We start from the raw sequence: 16,593 nt of genomic DNA, 5'->3' as shown, positions 1-16,593 counted from the left end.
CTCGCGAAAGAATAAAACTTTATAGATGGATCGAACTGAGCAACGAAAATTTTCACTATGTTTGGCGCGCTCTCCAAGTTGTTAATTATTCACATTTCGTGTGACAGCGCCGAAAAAGAAAAAGAGGCCAATATCACCTCGATACAGCTAAATGATCCTGCGGTTTTCGACAATGAGTTTCACTCTGTGAAGTGACTTGTACACATCATTAGGTTTCGTGTGTGTTTTGTTCAAGTTGACAATGAACTCTATGTGATTTCTCTTTACAATTTTTTCCTTTACAATGCCTTATCGCGTCTATACACGGTAGCTGTCGATATTAACGGGTACAAACACAAATACAGTTTGTTCAGAAATAGCTAATTAAAAAGGTGTTATTGGAAATTAAAATAACGTTTTCGAGAATTTTCAGCCTCGCGACGGCTGCTGCGTTAAAACTGCCTCGCTCGTGTTCAAATTTGTTACGAAACGGTTTTCGTTCTTGTGTTGTATCAGAAATATCGTGCGCTAAAATATTCCTTGTAAGTAGTATTATCAAATACCTGATATTTTCTGAAAGTTCACTTAAAGGCGACGTAACGCCACAGTTACTAAACTAAAATCCTGGTGTAATGATTAAACTGTTTCTAACAGGACATTTCCAAGAAGATTGCTGATGGGATAAGATCTCATCGTTCAAGGACTTTGTTTTTACCAGGAGCCAGCAATGATGATGGGTAAGTCAGTCGAGAAGCTTACGGATATCGAAAGATAATTAACATTGTAAAAAATAATAATAAATGGAATTGACACTTAACTGTGTCATATACAGGTTAAAAAACTTAGGTGTACCAGAACAGATAAGGGCGTCGATATAATTAGCAAATTTAAAGCAACAGAAAAGTAGAGAACGCCGAAAATTGTCACAATTTAACAGGAGCAGGTGGCTAAAATTTTATGCCAATTTGAAGCATCTAATCAGCTGTGACCATCGACTACCTTATTGCTAATCCAGATTATTGACATTTCCCACTTGTTAAAGCTTGCTGAAGTTTTTAAAGATTGGACTCAAGTGCATCAAATTTTACGTCAGTGAAAAGCATTTCTAAATGTCTCTGTCGTCAGACTGTTGTTTTATTGAATGTTCTGGGAAATAGAAAGCTGTACGTAACTGAAACTCTTAGAGTATATATCCAAGTGTGTTAAGTTGTGAAAGCGTGCATAGAGACTTAAATTCCACTATATTTTACCAGATTTATGTTCGAGATTAGATTTCGTTCTAGAGATCTGGAGTCCTGAAAAGTCATGGTTGCATGCATGCACTTTGCCTAGATCTCTTGGCGGTTTCTGTGGGCGACTAGAGAAACGTTTGGTAAACAGGGAAGTGAATTCTAAAAATAAATCGGTCTGTGAAAATGCTGCATCACGGACATTCACAGTTCCTTCCTCTGGTATTGTTGAAGGCCTGCTGCAAAACATTGGACACAAAAATACAGGCGTATTCCCAAAATAAGCTAGCTGGCACGAGTTATTTTTTTTAGCCGGAAAATGTAGGTTTCCTTGTGGGAGCATATAAGTCTCTAAACCCCACTAAGCAAGGTTTTATGACCCCCTACCCCTTTCTCCCCGCAGAAAAATTAAACTACACATGTTGGAACATTGCTTTCCTAGCTCTTAAGGTTTTAAAGACTCACTACTGACTCAAAGTAAACACACGCAAAAAGCGTTCGAGTGGCGGTACTATATGGAGTGCAGGCGTAGCACTAAACTTAGATGAGACCTTGGGTTCTTCTGCTTTTAATGTGCACTGTTTGTCATTAGTATATATGATTTCTGCAAAAAAACATCAAACAGAGCAAAAAAAAAAAAAAAAAGACACTGGAATTGCCCACAATTGCATGTTTTTAATTCCCTTATTCAGCGTTATTAAATTCCTTTCGCCGTAAATTACACACGTAAATATCCCGTCACGAAATTCATTTTTTGCAAAACCATTGTACACGAGGTTTTTAATTTCATTTTTAATCGCGTAATTGGACTTAATAAGTTACAGAATATTATAAAGAATGGGTTTATATACGTTATTACCTTCATTAAAAAGCTCTTTGCATGGCGCCATTAATTACTTCTTCACTCCTATTGGTAGTTGTGTCTTTAAGCAATTTTTTTACTTTAATAAACTAAACTAAGCGTTTATACAAAAGCTGAGAAAATTCCGAACAAACGCGCTAATCCCTTGGTATTGTGATTGCTTTAAAACGGTATTCCTATAATTTGAAAGCCCTCGTGAGGCCAAAGATCTTCCATTAAAGCATACCAAGTTTTTTCTCCTCGGATATGCTGTCTTGAGGTGCTAGGCAAGTTTTCAGCTGCAGCAATTAGAAGCAAACTGTGGTAATTAATGTGACGGCAGATGTCATGAACGACTCATAATTTGCACAAAATATGCAGATGCCTGGTATTTACGTGTCGGAGGCAAGTCAAACGGTCAGAGCCATAACACGGTAAGCCGCTATCCGCTACCAAGATATTGCGCGAGAAAGCCTTTTCGGCTTCCGTTGACGATAATTAGTCAAGGACTGCAAACGTTCCTCAATATAGCCTCTTGCAAATTGTCTCGCCCGCAAAGTCGTTTGTATCAACTTAAGTCCATTATGATTCAAACCCAAATTACTCTTCAGAGCGATTTTGATTTCTGAAGCTACATGACAGTCTCGACACGTTAACCAATCCCTTTCCGTGCTGCAGTTTATACTTTTCTATTTCCTCGCCTGTTCCGATGTTGACGTAGTTGTCTCAATTCCAAGGGCTATACTGTTATGCTCTCATGTCCTGCGCATCTCTCTTTGATATAACCGGTGTGTATAGACGGGAGGGTTGGAGCTTGTGTATACAGTTTTTGCTATCGTGTCGTGTCTTTCTCAATGGGTGGAGTGGCATGAAGCACACATTTTACACTCTTGCAGTTTTTCAAGTTTAAACAGTAGAAATCTGTTAATGAACCAAGAGCATAGGAGGATCGTTTATTTAATTTGTTTGATCTATCGAGATGTTGTGTGGTCATGTACTTGTACACAGCGTCATACCAGCTCTTCCGCCCTTTGAAACTTGCGTGCAAATCTGCCGTGTAACTTTTAAACTTTTTGAACTGCACCATTAACCCGTCAGCAAACACCAGACACAGCACATGAAATGAACCGAACACGTAATATATTTGCCTCAAAGATGTTCTCTCTATGACGACGATGACTATATAGTATGAGTTATTGTTCACCTAAACAGATCCCAAAAAATACTTAGAGACACTGCTATGCATAAATTAACTTTCGTTCGTTCTTGTTTCGTATTCCTTTTACCGTTTGTTTTGTTTTGTTTTTTGTTTATTTTTTTTTCAGCTCATTGTTGGTATTTCTTATTGCGCCATATTTTTGAGCACACTTTGATTTTTCACCCAATTAGCCGCCGTATAAAAATCATGCCTAATTTCATCCAATTCGTTATTAAGCTCAGTTAATTATGTTGAATTTAGTCACCGATTCGCCTATTGGGTGCTCGCGACAGTTGTATAAATTAGCAGTGATCTGCCTTGACAGCAAGCTCACTGTTTGGTCATTATGCTGTAGGCCGTATGAGCTTTAGGGCGCGACACAGAAAGATCGATATCGAAGTTAACGTTTGTAGTGATTTCGTAAATCTCTGCTTCAATTTGCAGTGGCTTTTCGACTCTGAGTCCGCCGCCCATCCCAAGATGGAGATCACACGAAGGACTGGATAACAAAATGAAAACAACATCAGTAAGTAACCCATTGTTATGAGTAGTGCTTCTAAAGTACAGAAGCGATATTAGGGTGGTCTTTAACGGGTCATGGATCTAGTCAAATCTGTTTATGTTGTTATTTGAAGAGCAGAGTCAGCCAAGCTATCTCTTTACCTCTGTTTACGTTTCTGTGAACATTTTATAAAAGACAATACACAATCAGATGTCTGAGTTTCAACGTTCGTATATATCATCCCGCCCTCAATAGTCTTCTGAATTAATATTTCTCCTTCACGATTCACCAAAAACTTGACTTTTCTATTCACTCCAAACATTACATCCAAGTATTCAAACCTCTCGTGATGAACGTTTCTCTCCCGTAAATCGTTAACGAAGAAACTAAGGGAAAGTTTCGTTTTCAAATGTTCATTTTAATCGCTATGTTATATTTACTGTTAAGTACGACGTGCTGTATTTGTATTAAAAATGCATGTTGATAATCGTCAGTGGGAAATAAAATTGTTACTAAGAGTCTTCCTTGCGTGTATGATACCCAACAAAGCACGTCCAAAGATTACTTTTTGCTTTGTCTTTTGAGCCAGTGGATTAAGGGTCATGTTTGTGTTACTAGTTCGGGCTACAGAGGCCGCCACGTTGAGCAGTTGTGCACGCATGTCAAATGTAAACAGCTGAACAGTATACACGACAGACAAGGGCACAACTCTGTTCACCGTCAAAGACCAAAATCAAACTCCCAAGAATGTATTGTAATCATCACGATCATAGAAGCGTTTGTCCCACAGAAACGAAAAGCCAAAACGTTCAGCTTGGGTATTGTTTTCGAATAGGAAAGGAAAACGAAACGACCACTTCAGTAAACTGCTGTCTTTTTTGTCAGGCATGTAACTTTGGAAGTTGTTTATGGAAATATTAGCAGTGATGAGATCAATTGTTTGAACAATGTACCCGGCCCCGGATAGAGCCCTTTGTTTCATATAGCGATTGCATTAAATTGTTTACTCGCCAGCAAATTCAATAGTGTGCGGTACCGCCATGGAGACAATGGGCAAATTAGAAACGAATGTCACGTTAGGGACCTTTTCCGTTTGTGAAATTTGAACACATTCCATTGGTAAGGAAGCTTCCGTCAGTTCTAAAATCACAACTATATATAGATTTTAGGTTCAGCTCCATGTAATTAGTAAAGCAAACAAAAACACACATCAAAGCTCTTTTTACAGCTGGTGTGTAGAATGGTCTGATGCTCGCTCTGGTTGGTTGGTTCTTGACGTCTTATGGTCAATAAATTTAACCGTATCCGTTTTGTATTTGTCTCCTCGTCGGTTGGAAAAGTAAACATTGATAACCAATGATAAAATCGCCACAGTTTAGTTCTTTGTTTTGCTGTATGGCTGAAATTCGGTTTAATGCTTCTCTTCCGCTGGGTTTTCCTTGGTCCCATGCTAATTTAACTTATCCCACACAAGATTCAATGTTTTTTTTTTTGTCAGGATACAATGCAGTACTTGTGATCATCATATAGACTAGTCATGCGATAAACAATTTAAAATTGTATTGGGAAACCTCCTGTCAAGAATCAAACATGCCGTCGTTATGCACTAATTTGAAATAAACCACAGCGGGTTTTGTATCCTCTCTTAGAAAACAGCTTATCAGTTAATGATATTGTTCTTTTACACAGGACAGCGTGGACCTATCGATCAGTGGTCACGTGACAGTCCGCCCTATCCATCCCAGCATTCTCTCGAGGCAGCATTGTTTCCAAGTAACCACGCCGCATGAAACCAAGTACTTCTCGTGTCGAAGTTCGCAGGAGCTTGAGAAATGGGTTGTAAGGTAAACAAGTCATGCTCACTGTTGAAAATTTGCAAGTCAATTCAAATTTTCTTGTTCTCAAATACGGAATAATATTCCCACTCTAATATTCACTTCCACGGCTGGTACAGGTGGGTGAGGGAGGTGGCCATATGTTTTTTTGGCTGGACTCTGGATAAACTGGTCCGAGTTCGAGCCCGGGCCGGAGACATTGTGTTGTGTTTCTGGAAATAATACCGGCGATTTAATGGCGGGAGCGTTTCGCGAAGTTGGGCCTAGTATCAGCTCTCATGGCTGTTTCAAGTCCTGGTGCAACGAAGCGGATAAAACCTTCGGCAAAAGATTTTAGCGGACTTCAATTCGTAGTCAGCATGAAAGTTATTTTATTGTTTCGAAAGTGTTAAGTTTACTTTGACGATCCTTGTCGACGCTGCAAGTTGAAAATGAAACCAAAAAAACCTAACTTAACTTGGCTCGACAAAACGTAGTACACCTCTTTAAAATTTTGTTCAAATTTGGCCATTCGTGTCCCTCTTCAGTTTCCTATTCCGTTTAGTTCTTCTAAAGGTTCAAACCGATATGATCTAATGAGATCGGAATCGCCCAAAAAAAGTCTGACATGGGTTCGCTCGTTAGCGTTTCAAACGTATCGATGATTTCGGCAACATAAGAAGAATTGCATGTCATCTTCGATTAATTGTAATACTGGTGATTTTAGAAATCTGTTTGCTCTTTTTGAAGGTGGACGACAATGAAAAAGAATATCCTGTCACCTCTGTTTCCGTTGAGGTCGATTACACCCTCTGCTGTCTATTATATCTACTTACTGGGCATGCCAGTACGTCATAAACTTTTCATTTGTTTATTTGGTAAGCGACAGCTGAGGGAGATCTGTGTATTTACATCAGTGGCAGACGAAAAAAAAAATTAAGGGGAAACCAATGTTCTAACGTGACAGCAATTTCGAGCTTACCGTAACCGCCCGCGCTGATCGTTGCTTACCTTATTGATCCTAAAATCCGCTTCAAATATGTCGATCCTCTTTTGAACGTGATCCAAACCGAAAGTGACGTCATAGCATAGTCACCTTACCTCGGATCAATTACATTATAAAGCACCTGCTTACTTCTATTATGACATCAGTCAATGCGACTTCCGCAAAAATCTTTTGGTTTCACTTCCATCCTGACAATGTTTATAGCAAGTTACAGCGGCTCAAAGTGTTTGGCTTGTGACAACAGCAGCAGTTTGTTTCGTTAGCTGTTTTCAATATCACAGACTGGTAAGAATGATGAAATGATCAATCGAAAGACAGCTTCAGTTTTCCGCGTGATGCAACAGTCGTCCCCTTACGTCATGGCTTGTTCCAAGAGAGCGATCGATGCGGCCACGGAGAGAAGGCGCAATAAGACGGAAAACTGTTCTTCCCGTGTAGAATTACCGAGAGCGGCGGTTAGTTTACCCGTGCGCACGTTGTCAGAAACACAACTGCAAAACATTGAACAGAGTTGTCATACTAGCAGATGATAACCGGTGATCAGGAAATGCAAGTCATACAAACGAGACAGTCTTCAGACAGCGAGACCGAAATGAAAACCAACTTCCGCCTTATTAAGCTGTTACGTAAGGCTCATGAGAGGATTTTTCTCGAAAACGGGAGTTAACACTCTTTTACTTTCATGTATTAAGTGAGTGACAGCAGTATTCAAAGCTTAAATAATCGTGCGAGAAGGAATACATTGTCATTCGCGCCGAGTGAGTTCGCCAACGTCGCGACCCATTCGGACTTTTCAAGGGAATTAAAATTTCAAAATGGTCCGTCAGCAAAGAGTATCGAGGTAAAAACAATAGTTAGTCTCGAAATATCCTTGCCATCATGAGGTTGGAAATCTATTCTCGTGTGTCTGTGCTTGTGATCGAAGAAATTGTTTTTAAAAAGAATAAGTAACATACACCCGACATAACTTTAACCACTGACCATCGTCGTTAGTCAGGGTTCTGTGTTCATTATGGTGGCTTTCAGTTAGAATAATGAGAAAAATACTTTAGCGAATTAATTTCGTCCAATTGTTCAGTTGTTCAAACTGGTTTTACAAGAGCTATTAGGGAGGAACATTACTTTTTGCTAGCTGATAAATGTGGGCAGAGACCACTGGAAGTCTTGAGATAAATTTTACTTTAGATCGGAGTAGTTAAGTGGTCTTAAATCCGTTTTATCCCTTTTTTGTTACAGCATCAAGAAGTCGATCCAACCGACAAGAGATGTACAGTATAGGACGGATATCGGTTTGACAGTATGGATTGTAGAGGCAAAGGGACTCACTGACAAACCAAAGCGACGGTAAGGCAAAATTAGTCATGGTAGTATTTAGAAGTAATAAATTGGCATTTCACGGTAACTGAAGTTAAACCCGGTTGCCAGTGCAACGTATAAAGAGATTAACCGATGCCAGCCAGAACCAACAGATCTGATCGAATATCATCGAACTCTTTTGCTAACGACGTAAAAAACGTCACGCAACGTCGCGGTTTTTCGTACCCGCTTAAAACAGAACACGTGACAATGTGAATGAGCGATTTATAAAAAAACTACAGATGTCACCAATTAAGTCTTGAAAGTCGAAACTTGGCGTTTACATCTGAAGGATATTGTCCGAATAATTCCCATTTGCCGGTTATACTGACCTATGAGTGAGGCTCATGCATACATATCATAAACTATAAGTGTGTTTTGTTGCTTTTGTCAACTGCTTTGTAGTTGTGCCAGTGCAATCAGCTTTGAAGACCTGGAATATGTAGATTTAGCCAAGCCTAAAAGCGAAGCTCCTGATTGCAATAACTTAACCTTAAGAAAAACAAAAAAGGTTTTTTTTTCTCGGATCAGCAACGTGCTAGGGTTTAATTCGCGCGGAGATTTTGCCTCTGTACGTACCCCCTTCTTCTTCATGAGAGTAATAGCCTAGCTCAAGCCCGCGATCCAATCAAAAACCAGTATCTGGGCAGCGTCGGTCAACTCTAAAAAACACGCAACCTCGATGAGCTCTAAGCCTGAGCCCGCGGTATGATCACGTGATACTGGTCAGCGGATACCTTGATTTGACAGCTGTCAATTGACCTAACATGGATGTCCAAAATCAAAGATGTACCCATAGTAATGGGCTACTCTCTTATTCCTCAAGGTATCGGACTCAGCTCGCGCATGCGTAGTGCAAGTGGCGTACAGACGTACGTCCGGACGTACGTACGGACATCGATGGGTTACCAAATTTTCTAGGGCATGGGGCTCCGCTAGGTCGCCTTCGGCGCGCAGGAGCTCTGTTATAACCCCCTGAATAAGAGCGCTCGAACTATTCTGGCTATTTTCTAAATACTCAGGTTAGTGGTAATCATTTCGTGTTTTCTTTACATGCAGGTTTTATTGTGAGCTGTTTTTCGACAAGGTCATCTACGCTAAAACGTCTTCCAAGACCAAATCAGACATTCTCTTCTGGGGAGAAAATTTTGCTTTCAAGTGAGTTTAAGACGCACTTTTAAAGTCTGCGTGGCTATTGAGCGCTGTGCTAATAATCTAGAATGGCTTTTCTTGTGCACCAGGCTAAAATGTAGTACATGTTTATTTAGTTTTCCTTATAAGTTATTACGTTTTGCGCCAACATCAGCCTTGTTTTATGTGGAGTCAATTTAATTACCTTTCGTTTTAAGAGTGCATTTTGAGCGTAACGTGGTAAACTGGTATTGGCCTTGCTTTCAGTGATTTACCTGAAGTCAAGACCATTACGGTGCAGATCTACAAGGAAAGTGATGGCAAAAACAAGAAGGAGAAAAGAAAGCCTGTTGGTGAGAAATTTGATTTCTTCCTCCCTATTTTGACCTCCCATTGTCAATTGAAAATGTTGTCAGTTACTACGAAAATCACGGAACCGTGGAATGGGTTTGAATTTTTGTACAGCGACCACTCCCACTTTCTTTTGCTGACCCGCCCACATTTCCTTCGACTGCAAGCGAAGTGGAGCCATGGTTACAAGATAGGAATTCAAACTAAAGATGGGGAATTTAAAGGGAAAGAAGCGGGTGTGTTTAAATATGATTTTTTTGCTTACAGCCAGCTCAAAACAACGAGAAGGAATGTGGGTGGGTCAGCAGAAGAAAGTGGGAGCGGTCGCTGTTGTCGAGCCCATTCCATGGTTCGGTGGTTTTCGTAGTGCGCCTTCTGAGTTTCATCTGTCTTTTGGACACTTAAAAATCGTTTACGAAACGAAGCGGAACAAAAATTAACGCAGTTTAAGAAACGTTCCCGCTAGGTGCGACTAAGTTGTAGTATTTATATTAACAACATTTTGAATTGTTATTCTTTGGAATTTATTGTATGGCATGTGCGTCAACACAACTTACTGTTTCTACGTTTCGTTGTTATCTGTCCCAGGTTCCGTGGATGTTGCGGTCGACTCGTTAGATATGGGTGTGGAGGTAGAGAAATGGTATCCTGTTACCATGGAGAGCAACAAGACTAATGGAGGGGAATCATCGAGCATAAGACTCAGGTTTAAATATCAGGTAAAACTGCATCGCCTAACCTTACAAGTAGTTTTTTTCCTTTGTTGTTGTTTTTATTGGTCTTTGCGCTTAGCTCAAATTGAAAGAAACAAATATATCAACTAAACATAATAGGCTTAAAAATCCCAACCGGCGGGAGGCCGACCAGTTGGCTATATTACAAGCATGACCGAGGAGTTGGACTAGGGTCTACCCAGAACTGAACAACTCCACTAAGTGGAGACTTGAACCCGCGACCTCTGGATTTCAGGTCCGACGCCTTAACCACTCAGCCACGCTGCCTCCTCAGGGTTTAACGGTTTTCTTTTCAGTTAAATTGCTATAGAAGTTATTTATCTGACTTGTTTTCTCTCTATGCAGAAAGTCTCAATTCTTCCTGTCAAGTGTTATAATGAACTGTCAGAGGTAGGCCTCTCTTTTCATATTTTCTTAGATACATATTATTTACAATTTATATTTGTAAGTTATAATGTGCATCACAGTGATACCTGGCTAACGCCTGTTAACGGTATATTATGGATGAATATTACGCCCTGCGCACTGTGTCAACCGCGTTACAATTTTTCAATTCCTTAATATTTGCATTAACCACAAGCTCTTACTTTTCAGTATTTAAAGCGTAACTACATGACAGTTTGTAAAGCCTTGGAGCCAGTTGTCAGCGTTAAACAAAAGGTTTGTGAGCAAATATTGAAGTCATTATAATCCTAAGTGATCATGACTTCGACAGTAAATACATCATGACACTCAGACACTCACTGTATATCAACCCGTTTTGAATGCAGGACGAGATCTCAAGAGTGCTTTTAAGAATACTACAAGCCTCTGGAAAAGCGACAGAGTTTCTAGCAAGTGTCGTCATGGAGGAAGTCAAGAATCTGGGTAAGACTATGAAAACATTTCTGTCATGTTGAATGTATAATTCCTATTAGTATCATCCAACTAGTGGACTAATGCAAATCCTACTTTTTGATTGGCTACGCTACTGGAGGACTATTAGTAATAGTCCTCGAGTAGCGAAATTGGCGCAATCGAGCGTGACGCTTTCTTTCGTTTTATTCCCCAATAAATATTTCTTCAACTTGCATTTGCTAACTTTATTATTGCCTTTTTTGTCCGACTAGTTGGATGATACTAAGACAATTAGACCCTTCGCCCTCAAGGGCCACGGGTCAATAGACCATGAGGCGAAGCCGAATGGGCTATTGACCCGTAGCCCTTGCGGGCTACGGGTCTAATTGCTAAGTAGTTTTTGTTGAGTGAAGATGTCCAGTCTTTGTGACTTGTGCCGATACTTTTCAATTCTTTTTACAGAGGATGAGAACCTTGTATTTCGTGGTAATTCCTTTGCCACAAAAGCCATGGATTCCTACATGAAAATGATTGGTGAATCGGTACGTTGGGCTGTTCTTTTCATCTTAATCATGACTTTATCTATCGTTGAATGTCGCGGAATACATAGTAGAGTATTTTCTATTAGTTTCCATTTTCATTTGACTGTTCTGCCATTTCTGTGATGAACAGCGCATCGTGACTTAGAGGACACAGTACGTCTCGTGTCAGAGGCTATGAGAAGCAATTAAGCTGTGTTACAGAAGGGCTAAGTTTGGAACGATACTATTTTTGATGCCAACAGGAGCATCAAACTGGCGCAAGAGCCGCCATACTTCATCTGTAGTTATATACGTCCTTTATTAACTAAGTATTTTTCTTGTGGTTGGGTCATAGCTAACAATGTTTTGTCCTTTAGTATTTACAGGAAACCCTCGGAGAGTTTGTTCAATCTGTGTACGAGTTTGAAGATGACTGCGAGGTAACATTAATTTTTTGTCTCTCGAGGTAAATAGAATTCAGACAATGGATCCCTGAAACCACCTTAATCAAGATTCTCTCCGTTCTGTCATGCATATTCAAGCAGAAAATTTAGGAGCTGATCTGGTCAGAATGGTCTTTTGTAACAATAGGTTCTCATTCACTAACAGCATCATGAAAAATATTTCTCAAACTCATTAATTATTCATGAGCTGATGACCCAATCAGCTCGCATCAATTGGGTCAGGTGCATGTATGTTGATACCCAATGAACATACCGATCAACACACGGTAGATTAGTTCAAAAACTGATCAAGACACTGATCAAGAAACTTGAATTTTAATCAGTCTTAATTATAATTCTAAATACAGCATTTTTCCCGCTTAAATCATTGCTTACAACAACAATACAGCAACATATTATTCCTTCTTAGACATCGTTACATTAATTGTACAGTTTTTGAATTTTCCTTTCTGGAAAACAACATCCGTTAAAGATTGATCCTGTTTCTCTGTGGTAAAACATGTAGTTGTACTAACAACACTTGGACCTAGGATCTTTGAAACTTTAGACACATTTTCTTCTGTAGGCTTTTCGTACTGCAACAATGCATTAGAACGATGCCCCGACCTTTCGCGAATCAATTTTTCTTCAACCCCAGAATTGAACAGGGAGGAAACACAAGTAACGCGCAAACTGTGAGCGGTTTTGCGTTTAAAGCCTGCCGCGTCGCACATGTCAGGCAAAATCTTGTTCAAGCTGTTGATGCCTACGGACGCTTTATCGAATGCGAACCTAGTTTTTGATGGCTTAAAGTAAAATGCAGTAACTTCCTTTGCATGAGTCTCAACTAACCCTACATACAATCTGAATATCTCAACAAGGCACGGCTCGTGCTTTTCCTCAATAGAATGACAAACGTGCTTGACCACTCGCGGCACATACTTTAGATCACAAAGACCTCCATGATAAGTTTTAGAGGCATTTTCTTCAAACTTAATAAAATTTGGACCAATTTCAAAGTTGTTTACAACAATATTTCTGTGATCCCCCCCCCCCCCCCCGCAACCCAAAAACTTTTCCGTTGTAGAAATAGATCGTGTTCAATAACGACTTAGCTGATGTAGTTCCCAGCAATTTCTTTTGCCAGAATACTGCTTCTTCTTGCTCGCTCACAAACTCCTTTTCCTCTTTCTTACACTTAATGTGAAACCCTTCTCGAACGCCATTCTTCATCTCGGCATCTAAGCAACGTCGGAAAAGGACAAACCTTCAAAAAATAACACACAAAATTAAAGTCCTGAAACAGTGCATTTTAAATTACTAACCAATTCGGTCTAAAAGTTGTCAAGTACCTCTTGTCACTAGCGTCCAGAGGATTCAAAGCTTCTGATCCATTTTTCTCCTCCAAATAACGCTTGAGGGCACAAATGATACCATAAACAGACTTCGGAGGGTATCTTTCACCGGACTTTTTAGCTACCTCCATCACAAATTTTGACAACCAATAGTTCAGCGACAGAGCGTCCATTCCAGCAATATCTACACTCACAGCGGTAACATTGTGTAAATCGTAGTCCTTGAAGAGACCGCCACAATCTAATACCGGAACTTTAACCTCTCTCAACCTCTGCCATTCGGCAAAAATGTTCACAGCCCACTTGTTTTTATACTTAGTTGAAACTGGAACAGCATCATTCACCAAAACATTTTCTTGAGAAGAGGTTTTTGGAACTCGAAAACGTTCTGATCTCCACTCGATCTCCATCACGCGGCATAATGTTAATTTATTAAAAATTCAACCTTTAAAACTTGCCCACATGGCCGCATATAAAAGATTCATTTCATTTACCATATGAATAAAAAACAGACAATAGCCTATTGAGCACGCCTACTAATTACCTATTCTTCGAAAAAAATTCTCATGCTACTTTGAGAAGCCAGCTCAAAAACTCGTGCTTCGTTTTTCATCAGGGGTTCCAAACACCTCGAAACAATAAAAGCACTCCGCCTTCGGCGTCGTGCTTTCATCTGTTTCTCGGTGTTTGGAACCCCTGATGAAAAACTCGCACTCGTTTTTGATCTATTACTTCGAGAATACCAGGAAACGTTGTTACATTGACTGATGAGCAGTCATCATTTTCAGACAAATCTCTTGCAGTAGTCTAAACTTTTGAGCCTTTTACCGTTTTATGTTGACAAATATTGAATAAATAACGCTTTTTTTTCCCTCAGGTTGACCCATCCAAGAAAACATCCGGGAACATCGAATCCAATAAGGAAAACCTAAAAACGTTCGTCGAGAAAGCCTGGAACCAGATCATGTGTTCAGCCTGCCTCTTTCCCAGGTAAGAGTGTAACATGTGACCTGCCAAGGAAGGCTTTTTGCGAGTAGAGCTACTACTTATGAGCTTAGTAAGTTGGATGTGGGTGAACTTGACATTTCTCCGTGCTCTTAGAGCGAATACTCCCTACTTCTAACATGGAAGCAGCGCTATTTCAAAAGTCTGAAACATCGTTGATTATAATTTTGGACTTTGATTGTTAACTGTTTAGGTTTTAAATATTTGTGTTTCATCCCTTTTATCAACTTCACAGTGATCTTCGAATAACATTCCACGAATTTCGCCGCTGGTGTGAGGGAAGAAGTGAGGATCTGAGTACCAAATTAATCAGGTTAGGGCATAGCAACATTGATGATCACAAATCCTTTCTTTAAGACCTTATTTCAAAAGAATATATACGAGTTGAATTTGAAAGTGCACGAACTGATAAAGTTTTTTTTTGTTTTGGTTGTTGTTGTTTTTTCCACTAGTGGATCAATTTTCCTCCGATTTTTGTGCCCGGCAATTCTGTCGCCAAGTTTATTTCACCTAGTGCAAGGTAAGTGCTGTCATTCATTTCGTTTCCCGAAGTGTGAAACAGTAGTTTGCTGTTATTTATGAATTGCAACCTGTTATTTATATTAGTATTTAGTAAAACGTTTCTTCTGTTGGAGATGTATATACTGAAACTGATTAAAAGGCTGTGGTATTGATCATGATTCAGAATATCCAGACGAAAGAACGTCAAGAGCTTTAACACTGATTGCCAAGGTGGTGCAGAACTTGGCCAATTTCACCAGGTAAATAAATGACTGTCCTCGATTGTTAACTCCGTAAACTATTCTGGCTTTGCCTTAAATCAACGCCACATGAACAGACTTATAGTGATGGACCAATGTGGTCGCAATGGCCCTCTCCTCATTCAAATCCAAAATGACGGATTTTCTTTTCAGTTTTAACAAAGCCCCAAAGAAAGGACAAAGGAAATGACCATGGATACTAATTTCGTCCATGTGGAATTGATTTATAACAGTCCTTAGCTCTCTACCCGGCTCTCTTGCATCAAGACCTATGCTTGATTCTATATTGGCGGCCAACATCTCAGAAAACTTGTGCTCAGAAACTATCGAGGAATAGTGTCGAGTAGAAGCTATTTATACAATCGAGCTTGACAAATTGAGTTAGCTCTGTGTTACTAGCACTCTGTACATGGTATTGTGCATTTTGTATAACAACCCTTCTTTCATGTTGCAGATTTGGTGGTAAGGAAGAATATATGGGCTTCATGAATGGGTTTGTGGAAAAGGAATTTGTAAACATGAGGAAGTTTCTTGAGGAAATATCAGTAAGTTAATGCTGTAGTGTAGTGAAATTATCTATCGGGCCTTAAAAGCACATGACGGTGCCCTTAGTGTAAATTTTCAATTCTTTTATTATCATAAATTTTAAAGAATCAGTCATACAAATCAACAAGGTAGCTAATAAGACTTCGTGTTATATAATCACGATTTCATAAACACTCGTACAGACCAATAAGGCAATCAATGAGAAGGTTACGTCTAATTTTGGGCCTCAGGTTTTCTTCCATCTACTTTTTTAAATTTAGCGAGGTTACGCTTCTTTGATACAAATACTTTGTTCGCCATGCATCCATGTCACTATATTGCGTTCATTTGTCCTCTTTCCGAACAGACAATAACAGACACAACTGAAAACCATTATGAAGGAATCGTCGACAGTGGACGGGAACTCGCTCTTATGTTTGATATCTTAAAAGACCAGACCAGTAAGATGAATCAGGTAATTGCGGGGTTCTTCACTACGTTTTTTAACATTCTATAATGCTCAAAGACTCATTTTTGGCGATCCTCATGGTGGTGCCGAGAGGATTTAAGGCGTCTCCATAGGGTAATCATTTATGGGGTTGCGCACGCAAGTGTCGTGTTCAGTTGAATGCTGTTTTTGCATTCGTTTTTACACTCAGTCCTCTCAAACTTATTATTTGTAATAAGCAATAATTAAATGTTTTACTAATAATTAGTGTTTTACTATCATCCTTGTTAAAATTTTGGGTTTTGGTCTTGAATTATAAAAACACTGACGTTTTCCTTCGAGCGCGAGTAGATTACTTGAGCTTTCGTCCCCAGCTCGCTTGCGATCGTAAAACTATTGGCAGCCACCCTAGAGAAGCTCAGTCACGGTATTAATTTTGAGTTATTTTGGCCGTGTACAAAATTACTTGTAAATTGAAAGAAAACCTTAAAATAGTAATGAACTATGATAGAAAAACAGCAAAGGGACAATAACAAGCCATAAAGGAACAGGGATGG

The 16,593-nt window shown here is 39.5% G+C and overlaps 1 protein-coding gene across 7 annotated transcripts in view; it reads left to right on the top strand.

Annotated features, from left to right (window-relative positions):
* Positions 1-16,593, top strand: part of LOC145496073 (disabled homolog 2-interacting protein-like) — a 36,999-nt gene that overhangs the window by 14,306 nt on the left and 6,100 nt on the right. For 4 of the 7 annotated variants that reach the window (XM_081475722.1, XM_081475740.1, XM_081475693.1 and 1 more), the window contains 18 exons: positions 634-716; positions 3,692-3,773; positions 5,439-5,593; positions 7,806-7,913; positions 8,985-9,083; positions 9,324-9,409; positions 9,996-10,126; positions 10,487-10,531; positions 10,736-10,801; positions 10,912-11,008; positions 11,441-11,520; positions 11,877-11,939; positions 14,175-14,287; positions 14,538-14,615; positions 14,755-14,822; positions 14,988-15,063; positions 15,518-15,608; positions 15,956-16,063. In XM_081475722.1, coding sequence (XP_081331848.1) covers positions 3,759-3,773; positions 5,439-5,593; positions 7,806-7,913; positions 8,985-9,083; positions 9,324-9,409; positions 9,996-10,126; positions 10,487-10,531; positions 10,736-10,801; positions 10,912-11,008; positions 11,441-11,520; positions 11,877-11,939; positions 14,175-14,287; positions 14,538-14,615; positions 14,755-14,822; positions 14,988-15,063; positions 15,518-15,608; positions 15,956-16,063 — 1,479 coding nt within the window. In that variant the 5' untranslated portion in view covers positions 634-716; positions 3,692-3,758. The other 3 variants (XM_081475715.1, XM_081475706.1, XM_081475731.1) reach the window with 3 other exon arrangements.

Source organism: Orbicella franksi, chromosome 1 (genome assembly GCF_964199315.1).
Source record: "Orbicella franksi chromosome 1, jaOrbFran1.1, whole genome shotgun sequence".
Taxonomy (NCBI): domain Eukaryota; kingdom Metazoa; phylum Cnidaria; class Anthozoa; order Scleractinia; family Merulinidae; genus Orbicella; species Orbicella franksi.
The sequence above is the reverse complement of the archived record's forward strand: the minus strand, read 5'-3'. Positions and strand labels throughout refer to the sequence as shown.